At 39.7% G+C, this 13,197-nt stretch overlaps 1 protein-coding gene across 1 annotated transcript in view; it reads left to right on the forward strand.

Moving 5' to 3' along the window:
• Positions 1-8,224: 8,224 nt before the first annotated feature.
• Positions 8,225-13,197, forward strand: part of LOC118328390 (sodium- and chloride-dependent taurine transporter-like) — a gene marked incomplete at its 5' end in the record, with an annotated part of 23,863 nt that continues 18,890 nt past the window's right edge. Inside the window, 2 exon segments of the mRNA XM_035662106.1 lie at positions 8,225-8,454; positions 8,696-8,830. Coding sequence (XP_035517999.1) covers positions 8,226-8,454; positions 8,696-8,830 — 364 coding nt within the window.

A 13,197-nucleotide genomic window follows, 5' to 3' on the forward strand; every position in this document is an offset into this window, starting at 1 on the left:
TCCAAATGACAAATAAAGTCTGTCAGTCAAGGCTGCTGTAGTAACTGCAGGCATGTTTGCTGTTAAATCATTTATTAAGTAAGTAACTTAAGGTCAGTGGAATTTGTGCGTGTGTGTGTGTTAGTGAAATCTCAGCCACAGGCACAGCAGCACTCCCAGAGTAGTTCCTACAAATGAAAACTGAGAGAGGCTACAGTCACACAGTAAATAAAAACATCACCTAGTTACGCTGCACGAGCCGCTGTCAGACTTTTATGACCGGGCATCCTTGACTTTAGCTCCGGCTGGACCTTGAGTGTTTCTTTACATATTAACCAGCATGGACCACTGACCCACATACACTCACGTTAGTACACAACAGCTTCATTGTCATCAGAGCTGCCCAATTAACCTGGTATGATTTTGTATAATTGTGTTGTAGTTGTAGCTAATAATTGTGATCGCCAGCTCTGAAAGATTTTATTCACAGCTTAAGGTGAAAGCAGTAAAGATGTTGATTTATGGTCAGCACTCATGGGAGGGTCAGGTTTAATGGTGTTGAATGTCAGTTATTTTTGTCTCCAAATGCACATTTTAATGCATTGTCAGAATGATGGAAGCCAATCATTCTGATGGAAGGTGAAGGACAAGACTGTGACAAACCAGCACCCAGTTTGGCTACCGGACCCGTTTACCAGTGGGGGAAGTTGGATGAACTCTGCATCCAAAAATGGTTCAGCCGAACAGCAATGAAAGATTTCATGAAAAGTTTGAACACCTATGTTCCATGACAACTGAACAAACTGCTGCTAAAGACCGTGTATGCATCAGAACAAGTGGGTGAGCAAACTCAATCTGCTGATGAAGACAGTAAATGGTAAATGGGCTTTGTGGTCAGAAATCCCCACAAGTGAACGCAGAGTCTGTTTTGTCGGCTGCTTTCTCCAACTTCAAGAATGAACCGTCAAGCTCAAGTATAAGTCAGCATTGATGAAAAATCCTAGAGTTGTTCATATCATGGACAGTTTTGTCATCCATTGTTGGCAGGGCAGGGATTGTGTTGACAAATGCGAAAATAAAATGGTGAAAAGTGTTTATCACAATTTCGAGAATACCAAAGTAGTGTTAAAGTGTGTGAAAAAAGTTATATATGTCAATTGAATAATTGATTAATTGACTAATTGTTTTATCTCTAATTTAAAGTACCGTCAAAAAAACACCAAAATCACATCAATCAATGTTTTTGTGAAAGGGGTTCTTCCTCATAGTGATGAACCCACACAGAATAATCACACGACTTAACGACAGTTCCCCTCAGCGACAAATGAATGTTAATGTTGCTCATTATCAGCTGTTGGCTAATAAGTTGGCCTTATCAACTTAAAAGGTGTCAGGATTGTGTATAGCTTATTTCTGCTACCCCCAAGTGGCCAACAATTTGTTATTGCAGGTTTGAAAAAAAACAAGAAGCCAATTATTATTATAGGATATTCTATGAAAATGTTTGTCTCATGCAAGATATCACAAACTTCTATCCTAATACTGTATGTTGAGATGCTTAACTGCCATTACTGCAATACACTTGACTGCTAATTCTGTCCCCCCTTCAGTGGGACACTCAATCTACAAGCACCCTCTAGCAGCACAAAGTGTTAACTGTTTAATTGAGGTAGACCCGTTACAGCTGACTTACTATCATGATTAATGGCCAGAAAAGTATCTTCTCTTCTTTTTTTTTCTCTCGAATCGCATGATTCAGACTTACTGGCAGCAGAATCATCTGACTCCAGTGTTCGTGTGGAATTTGCAAGTTAGCAGTTGGTTCTTCTGACATATCTGATAAGATGAGAATGCAGGGTTAAAATGATAAAAGTTATTTTCTTGCAACAAACACGTAATTCTGATTAGTGCCAGAACTGACTCATACATAAGAGTCCCTGACCTGTGTAAGGCCAGAACAACCAAAAAAAAAAAATGGTTATTTAGGAAATGAGTGATATTTGCACTACACATACTGATCTGTTGCTTACAGATAACTTCCACACATTTCCTAGTAATGGAATGAAAATAACAAACACTTACTAAGAATCAATAGTGATTGTTAACTCTAGTTCAAGAAAAACAAATATGTGCATACCTCTTCAGTCTTATCTAACTTTTTATATTTCCTGGTATCTGTCCTGGCCTGTTTGTTTCTTAATCTCTCACATTCACATTTATTCTCGATGTTTCTATCTCAAATCTTGCTCAGTTTATTTTTATCTGTATCGGTCACATCTATTTTGGTCTTTAAATGCGTCTGTCTTACTTTTCTTTTTCGCGCTTACATTCTATGACTTTCTGTAACATGTTTCATTCTTAGTCACCACGGTCTGTATCTGTGTGCCACTCCCCTTTTCTCTTTCGACACCCCTTATATCCCTCTCTTTTGCGCTTTCTCTTTCTCAGTTAATTTTTAACGTCTATTTGTTTCCCCCCTCTTTTTCTTTGGCCCTCTGTTTCACCACTCTCCTTATGTTATGTTTCTCTCCTCTTCTCTCTCTCTTCCTCCCTCCCTTCTCCTCTCTTCCTTTCCCATCTTTTCTCTCACGCAGTAACAGTGTACGCAGCACAGTAAATACCTTCTGTCTTTTTCTATTTCTCTAAAATGAAAGTAAGAGGGACATGGTGGATGTGGAAGGAGACAGAGTATAACATGAGGAAACAGGTAGGAGGAGAGGAGAATAAGTGGGTTAAAAGGAGTGCAAAGGGGAGAGGGGAAAAGGATAGGAAGAGCAGAGGAGAGAAATGAAGGATGACGATGGGTGAAGAGGGAAGGTAAGAGTGGATGGAAAAAACAAGAGGATGTGAAGGAGGGAGTAACTGAGATGATAAGTGTAAGGACAAAGAGATGATGAGGAGGACCTGATTAAATGACACAGGAGGAAAAGTGTTAGTAAGCAGAAGAGGAAGGAGGAGAAGAAGCAGAAAGAGGAATTGGAAGGGATGAAGAGGTTGAGGACGAGAGGAAGAAGGATGAGGAAACATGGGGAGGGATAGATGATGAAGTAAATATAAAGAGAAACTAGAAAAGATGGTAAATGACATATTAAAGGAGAGCAGTTGGAGGACATGTGGAAAGGACACAAAGGAAAGGAGGAGAATGGGGGGAGGAGAGGGAGTGAAAGAAATGTGGAGCGGAGGAGAGGAGGGGATTTAATAGGCGGTCAGCCCAGTGGAAATGTACATGGTCTTAAAATAGGAGAGTGTGTTATGTAAATGGTGAGTGTGTGTGTAGTGCTGGCTGGGTTCTGAAGTCACTGTATGAGTCTGGGTCCAGAAGTCTCACACACACACACACACACACACAACACCAGACAATGAGTCTCTATGTTTTACAGTGAGCCTTTGGCCTAAGCTTTAAATCGCCCCACAGTTCATTGTGGTTCCCACGGGCAGTATCACTCTCTGGAGGTCGCTTTGTACGCAACAACAACATTTCTTGCTAATACATCAGTGCTGTCATCTGAGAATTTATGGCAGTAGCTCCGATGACTTTCACCGCCTTCATAACCTACTGAAGACCAACTCTCTTTACTGGAAATGTGAATCTGCACATTACTCCGCGTTGTCACATCTTCCAGTTTGGGTTTTCTGATGGAGCTTCCCTAGGTGGCCCTCTGGGGGATGCTGAGGTGTCAGTAAATTGTCCAGGAAGCATCCAAATCAGATCCTGGAACCAGCTCAGCTTAAGCAAAAGAACAGCAGTTCTCCAATTGTCCGATCTCTACTGGTGCCGACACACAGAATCTTGCAAGACTGCATCTAAACACATCCGAACCACCTAACGCTCTACCTCCAGCTAATGGGTGACAAAACTGTGAGCTGGGCACTGCTTGGTTTTGGAGCTGCCATTTTCAACATGTCCATTGGATCTGAGTTTCTTGAACCTCCTGCGCTGGACAGACTACATTTGTATAAAGTTGAAGTCAAGCTTCATTTATGCAGATAACCATATGGCCGGATCCATCAACTTCACATCAGTCAAAGGATCCAGTGCGTCTGCACCATAAGGGTGAGCCCAGCCACCCTGGGAAGTAATTTGCTTCAGGCGTTTGTATCCAAGATCTAATCTAAGTCATTTCCCAAAGCTCATGATCATAGGTGACCACCCAGATGTTTATGTGTTTAGGAATACATAACTAAGGCTAATGACGCAAGATCCACTTGTTAGCACAAGGCTTAATGCAACTCAAGAGAAGCATGTATTGACAACGGTAGGTGTTCTGGTCTTAGAAAGCATTTTTTTAATGTTCATTTACTATTTGTCATAAGGCCTCTAATTTGTATTTGTGTTTGTCAGCAATGTAAGAAGGATTGCTACAACATTATATTAGACACATACCATCCCCATGGTAAGCATAATGATGATCTAGCACCCATGATAAAGTAGGAAGAGGAAGTAACTACAATAAAATAACTGATAATACAAAATACATCACCTACTGTACATACAGGATTTTAATTGTTATAAAGCGCTAGCAGAGAGTAAATGTTACACAGTTGTTAAAGCTTTTGTGAACTACACAGGATTGAAGGAGGATGTAGAAACAAAGTAGCAAAACAAACTATCTAGTAATATTAACACACACAGATTACTTCTTTAATAATTTATATTAATGTGCATCAGTATTGACTGTGGATCTCATCAACTCTCATTATCATCCCCTTTTTTCTCCCTCTTGTTCAGCAACATAGATATTGTGAAGTGCTGTAGATTGCTGAATATGCCAAATAATTCCAAAGAAGAGCTCAATGTAAAATTAATGCTCACATTAGAAAGGGGTTACTGCTGCATTTTATTGTGAGCTATGTAACCAAGCCTATCTCTGTTTTTTTTAAATATCTTCCCCTCAGATTTTCAGCAGTAGCGGTAACAAAATTGTCCGTGGAGTACCACAAGGCTTAATTGTGGATCCACTCCATTTCAATCTTTACATGTTACTACGGGGCGTTCATTTTTTGTTTGTTTTGACTTTCATTTATTTGCTGGTGACACCAAACTCTATAGTGGTGTCCATCCTATTGGCTTATTATTATTGGTTGTAGTATTGATAACAGAGTATTTAGATGTTTTGCTGTTCCAAAATGAAAGAGGTCACACCTGAATTCAAGATAACCTTTTAAAATTAGCAAAACACATTATGTGCCTAGAATTGATGCTATTCTGCAAATATAGTTAATTTAGAATGTCTAACATCATGTTATAGATTTCAAACTTTCTTCCCATCAATTATTCCTTTTTCTCAGTGGTCAAAGAGCATTAGCCAGTGTTGCCTCTTATCTCTTATACACTGTAGCTGGTTTTCTAGTCATATTAATATGTCAGTCCACTTCCATACTGGAAGTAATCATGGCCATTACACTCTGTCAAAGACATAATGGAATCCACTGTCTCTCCAAGCAGGAAATACACTCTCTCTCTTTCTCTCTCTCACTCTCACTCTCACTCACACTCACACAAAGCCAGTTCTTTCAGTTTCCTCTTAGTGTTATTAATTAACTGTTGAGGAAGTTAGTCATGAAGATAAATGTACATTTGTTTTTCTAAAATCATTAATTTGTTTGAGGGCTCCTTAGACACAGAAGATATAGATACACACACATTACAAGGATAGTTGAATATGGGCAGAAACGGCTGGCTTTGTTGGGCAGTTTGTATGAGAATCCACAAAAATAGTAAAAACAAAAGGCTTCCCAAGTTAGAGAGAAAAAAACTGAGTCGAGCAAATTTTACAGGAAATATTTTCTCACTAAGAAGCATGTCCTCCCAAGACACACTGCCAAGGTGAGCAACTCGTGTGTGTCGAAGAACCTCTTTCTTTTTCATTTGGGCTTCCATGTCAGCAGGTTAGAGCTTCTACACAACCTGCGTGAGCAAAGTGTTGCCTATTTTTATCTGTGTGATGCACACGGTTTTTAGCAAAAATAGACAATGAAAATCATTTATGCATAGTTATATTGCAGCATATACACCTTTCACTACAGTTTCAATGTCAATATCTGTAGAATATATTCAATATAAAATATCAATCTTTTAACTTTGTGGACAGAATCCCTTTAACAAGGCTTTTATTGTATTGTATTTATCAAAGGCAAACTCAATGTAGCAGCAACGCTGCCTGTGTGGACATTTTTGAAGCTTCTGTTTCATAAATATGTTCATTGTGAAAGCATTATTTTGGAAACCAGACGCAGATAGCAAAATGTGCGTGTCTGTAGGCAGCAACAGGAAAAAGACCTGGGATTTATCTAAATTGTAGTCTTGTCTTCGACCCCGCCACGTGTCTTGCAGAAAGCCAGACATGAGAGACAAAGAGAGAAATTTAAGACACAGCAGACTGGCAGATGGAAAGAGATAAAGACATGACATTTTCCACAGTGACAGACATCTGCTGACTACTAAGTATGTCTATGTCTGTCTCTCTCTCTCTCTGTCTCTCCCTCGCTCTCTCTCATGGCCATTGTCAGGTGGAAATTTACAGCTCTGGTTGTGTCATTGTGGCCCTGATCGCACTGCTTAGCTGTGCGACCAATCACAGAGTCACATTTAACAGTTTTAATGAGAAAGGGAGGGAAGAGAAAGAGGGTAGAGTTGAATTTTTTCATTACATCTACCCTTAGACCACTAGAATGCTGCACTCATATAGGGATATAAGACTGAAGAGGCCTGAATTAAACAATTCAACTTGAATTTAAAGCTGTTTGGCTTTAATTAGCTGGAACTCTCATTCAGAGCAGGTAAATCACGGAGTGAAGCTTGTTTGCCTTGATTTTGAAGAAGTGATCAGAGCAGTCATTTGGAGTTGGGACAGCCCTTATCATGGCAGTGTTTGACATGATGGCACACAACCGAGGGTTTATGCGTAGGTGGTGGAGGCCTTTGCACTTTGCTAATAAAAAAACGTTTTGATGAGAGATTTCTTTTTATCTCAGAGATTAACAACGGGTTTTCTGTTGGGTGCCCCTTATTCAGTTTAGTTAATTTGACCATGTTACAATGACGCCATTTAATCTGAGCTGGCATTAAAAAACCTGACTGAGTAGTAAAAGCATAAATGAGCCAAATACAAAGATTCAGGCAAGCTTTTCTAGTGCGGCATGAAGAAAAAACACATTAGGTAAAATTACAGCCTTAGAGAGTAGTCAAATGAGGATCAACTGCTATTTCTGGGTTTGCAGGTTATGTTTTATAGTCAGTGTTGGCCCAGAGAAAGTTAATAATCAGATTTGTAATATAATGAAATCAATCTATGAATGGATGTCATTGCAGGCTATATCCACTTGTTTTGACACCAAGTATCACAGCAGTGAAGCCAAGAGCATGGTTAGGAAATGATATTGTGCTGGCTTGCACAAACAGTTTGCATAATTAAGGAGAGCATAGTTTATCTATGTCTGTTGCCACTTGTACACTCAGACCTCACTGGTATAAATCACTTTGTAATGGAGGGCTTACAGTAAAGAGAAACAAATCAAACAGGAAATTGTTATAGGAAGCTGATCCAAAATAATGGTTTTGAAGGTATGGGAAAAAAATGTTCAAACATAACCCATTGCTTTAAATATCGCAAAAAACAAACTCTTTATGTTGATGGAAGTCGGGAAAATCAGAATTACACCCTTTACTTGGACCTAATATTTTGGTATGTTTACTCTACTGAATGATCAAGAGATATTTATTGTGCAACTGACGTCTGTTAGTTACAGATTTTGCTATACATCTATAAGATTATTATATATTATTCCCATTACAGCTATACTTGTTTCTATATTTGACTTTACATTTGACTCTTTGCTGAAAATGTCCCTCACCTAGGCAGCAAGTAATGCGCACATAGAAAAGCTCCTACACAGTATACAGTACAATCACATACGAATACTTAATTTTTAAGGTTAACTTCCTCCGTCTTTATTTTTTCTCTCTCCTTTTGAGCACATGTATTCATGTTTGAATTCCATTTAATTTGAGTTGTTGAACACAAACTGAGAAACTATTACCACCAGCCACTGGAAAATCGTTGGCTGTGGCTCCTGTGTTGGTCTACCATCCACTTTGGCAGGTCGCCACACACCATGAAGTGGTTCTGTTAAAATCTGAAAATCTATTAAGCTTTTAATGTATTGAAAGCAATATTTAATTTTATGTTAAAAATGAATCTTAACCAATTCTCACTGGATTCTTTTATGTCTTCTGTTTCTATAGAATGGCTCAAAAAGAGAAACTTCAGTGCCTGAAGGATTTCCATAAGGACACTCTGAAGCCATCTCCTGGTAAGAGCCCTGGCACCCGGCCTGAAGACGAGGCAGAGGGCAAACACCCCCAGCGGGAGAAGTGGGCCAGCAAGTTGGACTTTGTTCTGTCTGTGGCTGGCGGCTTTGTTGGTTTAGGGAACGTCTGGCGTTTCCCGTACCTCTGCTACAAGAATGGTGGAGGTAAGGCATTCAAATATCACTTTTTATTTACATGTAAGGAAGATTTGCTCATGAAACCTGCTTTGTTTTGTGACATTATTCTTTGAATTCATGCTGATTATGTTTTCCCTCCTATATGCTTGATCCCCCTGCTCTTCATCTATAAATTCCTCCCTCCATCTTGTCTTCACCCGTTCCTGAATGTCATTTTCTCTCGGTCATCTTTCCTGCTGTTGCTCCATCCTTCCTCCCTTCCACCCAGGTGCATTTCTCATCCCCTACTTCATCTTCCTGTTTGGCGGAGGTCTGCCGGTCTTCTTCTTGGAGGTCGCCCTGGGTCAGTTCACCTCTGAGGGTGGCATCACCTGCTGGGAGAAGCTCTGCCCCATCTTTACTGGTAAGTAGCCCCTCACCAAAGCCTCTGTGCTGATTTGATGACCTGATTGGGTACATTAGATCAATGTCAGTCATAACACAAATAGAGCAGCAACAAGAAATGGTGTGGAGGTTGCAGTGGTGGGTGCGTAGTGTATTCACCCTCATCAACAGTGTCCCAGGTGTGTCTTGTCTCTCATGGGGGCTCTGAGAGTCTGCTCATGGAAACCCCTTACACTATGAAGACCGAGTCTAATTTCTGAAATTGTGGTTTACATTCACAAGGGAACAGAGCCACTTAAACACACCAGTGTGTCAAATTCAGTGGCATCTAGTGGTATAGTTGCAGATTGCAACCATTTGAATACAGCTCAGTCTTCCAAGCGTGTAGGAGAAACTACAGTGGCCACAAAAAACATGGAAGGCCCCATCTAGGGCTGGTGTTTGGTTTTTGTCTGTATGTAGAAGAGGACCCACTCCTTCTATAGACAAAATTGCTTATTCTAAGATAACAAAAACACAATAATTCTTATNNAAACACTAATAATAAAACATGAGTATTTTATTTCATTTCTGCCAATAAATTTACTTAAATATTACACACTGGACCTTTTAAGTTTATACATTGTTCATTATAATATATATATAATACAATTAGCTTTTTTTATTCTTTTAGGTGTATAAAGCCTTCCACAAGAAAGTATTTTTTATTCTTCACACAGGGTGTCTGTACCATTATAGTTATTGCATTTAAAGCCTTGGTGAATGTTTCCTTCACATTATATACAGTAGTTATAAAAATGATGCTTCATTATTTACAGTGCGCAGCAAAAACAGCAACTGCAGTTCATTGGAACAATTGCTGTCTGTTGTCATTAGCTCCACCCACAGTTTGGACCATAGCTCCACCCATCCTTGTGACGCCTCACTGGTTTGACTGATGAGCACAAAGCAAGGTGTCGCCAGCCTTTTTCTGCTCAACTACTGGGTTTACATTTTTTCCAGACCTCTGTTGCTTTTCACAGAGGAATGGCTGTGCAACATAAGGCTGAGTCACAGCACACTCTTCCAATCAGACTGCTGAGACTTTACCCTGCAACCGTTACCAGGCAACCAGGCCTGCGCTGGTACACCAACACACTGAGGCCTCTATTCTGCCTTAACCTTCTCTCGCTCTCACCTCCTCTCCTGTGAAAACCTTCTCTCTTCCAAGAATGCACATTTAGGGTTCTTCGATGTCTTTCCTAATTTTTACTTCTGGTGTCAGATGGATCTTCTCCTTTCTTCCATCATATTTCCTTCCTTTCCTCCCCTTTCTTCCCCTTTCTTCCCTCATCAGTTCTTCTCACCTCCCCCTCTCCTCCTGTTCGACACCAACTGAATAAGGTTAATGTATTCATCACTGTCTACTCTGCTCTGAGTGATTATTTCTTTTCGGTTAATCTTTTTAATATTCATACTGAGCAAACACACATAAACCTCTCTTTAACTCCACCTCACATTCATAAATGTAGTTTTCACTTTCACTTCAACACGTTTCTTCTTTCTTTTACACACATTATTACCCCCAACTCACGCACACAAGCACACCCAACCGAGACAGTGTACAGAGTGTCCCAAATCACATGTTGCTATGGCAACAGCCCGGCAACACATCAGAGAGATGGAGAGAGCAAAAGAAAAGAAGCAGGGCAGCGAGATCTGAGGAGCTGAGAGATGATTGATAAAGACGAGAAAGGGGGGAGAGAAATAAAGGCACAGAGAGAGGGTGAATGGAAAAGAGGAGACAGAGAGGGCGAGAAAAGAGGGAGAAAAAAGGAATGATGGAGTTGGAAGGAAGGGAAGACAACACAGGAGACAAAAGAAAGGGAGTGAGGAAAAGAATGAGGCAAAAGAGGTGTCAATAGTGGTGGACTTAAAAGGAGAGACAGAATGGAAGAAACAAAGAGGAGAGAATGAAAAGTAAAAATAAATGAAACAAGGAAAGAGAGAGAGAGAGAGAGAGAGAGAAAGAAAAGGTAGGTGGAGGAGGGAGGCGAAAGAGAGATCCATCTATACCTTATTTATGAGAGGATTGAGATATGTGATTAGTTAGATTCCACACATACCCTCAACTCAGATTTTTCATGGATATAACAGGGTCTCGTGTTCATTAAAAACAGAGCCAGTCAGTGTCTGTCTGTCCATACCAGTCCAACCCAATCCAGAGAAAAATGACGGCAATCGTTGGTGAGATCAATGCAGCCATACAGATTGTTCTAAGTCGCCCTACATCGACCTTAAATCAATATTGATTGACATGATAAACACTAGTTCCTATCAGCTGCTTCTGTGTAGACAGAAAAGGATGTAAACAGGACGGATTGCGCATCTGTCACTATTGATTGATACACAACATAATAAACACAATGCCAGAGTGAATCATGAAGAGAAGACACAGTTTAGCCTAATTATCAGGCAACATGTGATTAGGCTGCTCTCCTTAAGATGGGAACAGACCCCACTCCAGTCAAAAATCAGTGTTTTTTTGTTCCTACAGTGTGAAGTTTAAATGATGTATGTGCAGAATATTGTATGTGCAGAATATTGTATGTGCAGAATATTGTATGTGCAGAATTTGACACTAGAAGGATGTTGTCACATTCATCTGGTGAAAGTAGTTCTCGGAGCTCATATATTCATAGATTCGGCCTACGAGCATGATTTATGACATCGCAAATATGGTCCAATTTGCAACTCACACACGTGTGATGTAGAAACGTAAAGCCGTCAGCGCACGTACACTGAGAATGGACTTTACAGTGAAGTAGGAGACTTAAGAAATGAACAAAATGTTTTGATTGATTTTTTTTAATGAGATAGAAGAAGTAGATGCTTATTTAAAGGATTTGTTCCAAGCAGACTACTTTTTATACTTTTTATATGTCTTTATAATGTGTGTGTATATGTGTATATATATATACGCCACACATAACAACTGTTTCTACTAACATACCACATTGTTAGTCTTGGCATCTGGAAAGCACATATTGAATGACTGAGTAAATGCTTTGAAAATAATCTGGGCAATAGGTAGACTTTTATTAGATTCACGTCGCTCAGCAACTGCCAAAATCACACTTTCAACATGTTCTTATACTAAAATACAAACAGACATTCATGAAAAACAGTTGGTCTCACTACTTAACACCGGAATCCATGCGGGAAGGTGGAGAAGAAATGCTAAATTTGGATGAGATGATGCATGGAGAGCTGCGGCTTTGTATTAAAACCTGATGAAGTGGATTGCAGAGTAATTGCCGCATACTTAAAGGACTTTGCAGTTTAACATTTGCTTGTGGTTTTTGCCCAGTTGTGTTTTTAATAAATATTTCTCCCAATCGCACACATGATGTGGTCCAGTCTTAAACATCAAGATCAATTGCTGTTGTGAATATGTAAATGTCAAGCCCTAGGTTATAATACAACCACCACCTTTTTAATGTTTATCATCTCGATAGATAAACATTGTCTTTATTCAGGCATATTCAGGCAATTACAGTCATTTTAATGCGGGACTTCATCAGAATCTTCAATACCACCTATTGTATGCTTTAAACTGGAACAGTCTAACTCGACAGGATCAGTTACGCCCAAATCATATTTGTAATCCGCTCAACAATCGTAATGTGTGTCTTGTTTATTCTTATTTAATCATGCTTGTCAGATGTGATCAAAATTTAACACTGAAATCAATTCTGGTTATAGGTTTTCCATACACAACCACTGTAGTACTTTTATTACTTGTAGTATTTACACAATCAAGCCAATGTTTTAGAGGTTAGACAGATATGAAACATATTTTAAAAGACCAATTCGAAGCAAATATTATTACCCTGATATTGACAGTCCTTTCTTCAGTTTCAATCCTCTAGAGACTTTTTCTTTTCCTCCCAGATGATTCCTCTCTGGGAGCCATCACGTGTGCAGTGCGAAAATATATTTTTACAGTGGTTATGTGAGTTTAAAAGGATCAATTGTTAATGTAAACAGGCTGAGCGAGGTCAGCCGAGGTCAGCAGATGAGCACAAGAAATGACATCATGGAGGAGGACGCATCTGTTTGTTTGATCAGCACTGTTCCATGTGATCCGAGCAAGTCGGGTGCGTGTGTGTGTGTGTGTGTGTGTGTTTAAAGATGTAGATGCTTGGCAGCTGCTAATTAGCTGAGTGATTAAAAGGACATGATGCGATGGTGAAATAGTTCACACATTGTCGTACGCGCACACGCGCGCGCACACACGTAGACACTGTCTCAAATTCATGCAGACTGTTCACAAGACCAACACACACACACACACACACACACACACACACACACAGATGGCCAATGACGTTGAAGGACATTAAT

The sequence above is a fragment of the Morone saxatilis genome, unplaced genomic scaffold (genome assembly GCF_004916995.1).
Source record: "Morone saxatilis isolate NCDOM2014 unplaced genomic scaffold, NCSU_SB_2.0 Contig18, whole genome shotgun sequence".
NCBI lineage: Eukaryota > Metazoa > Chordata > Actinopteri > Moronidae > Morone > Morone saxatilis.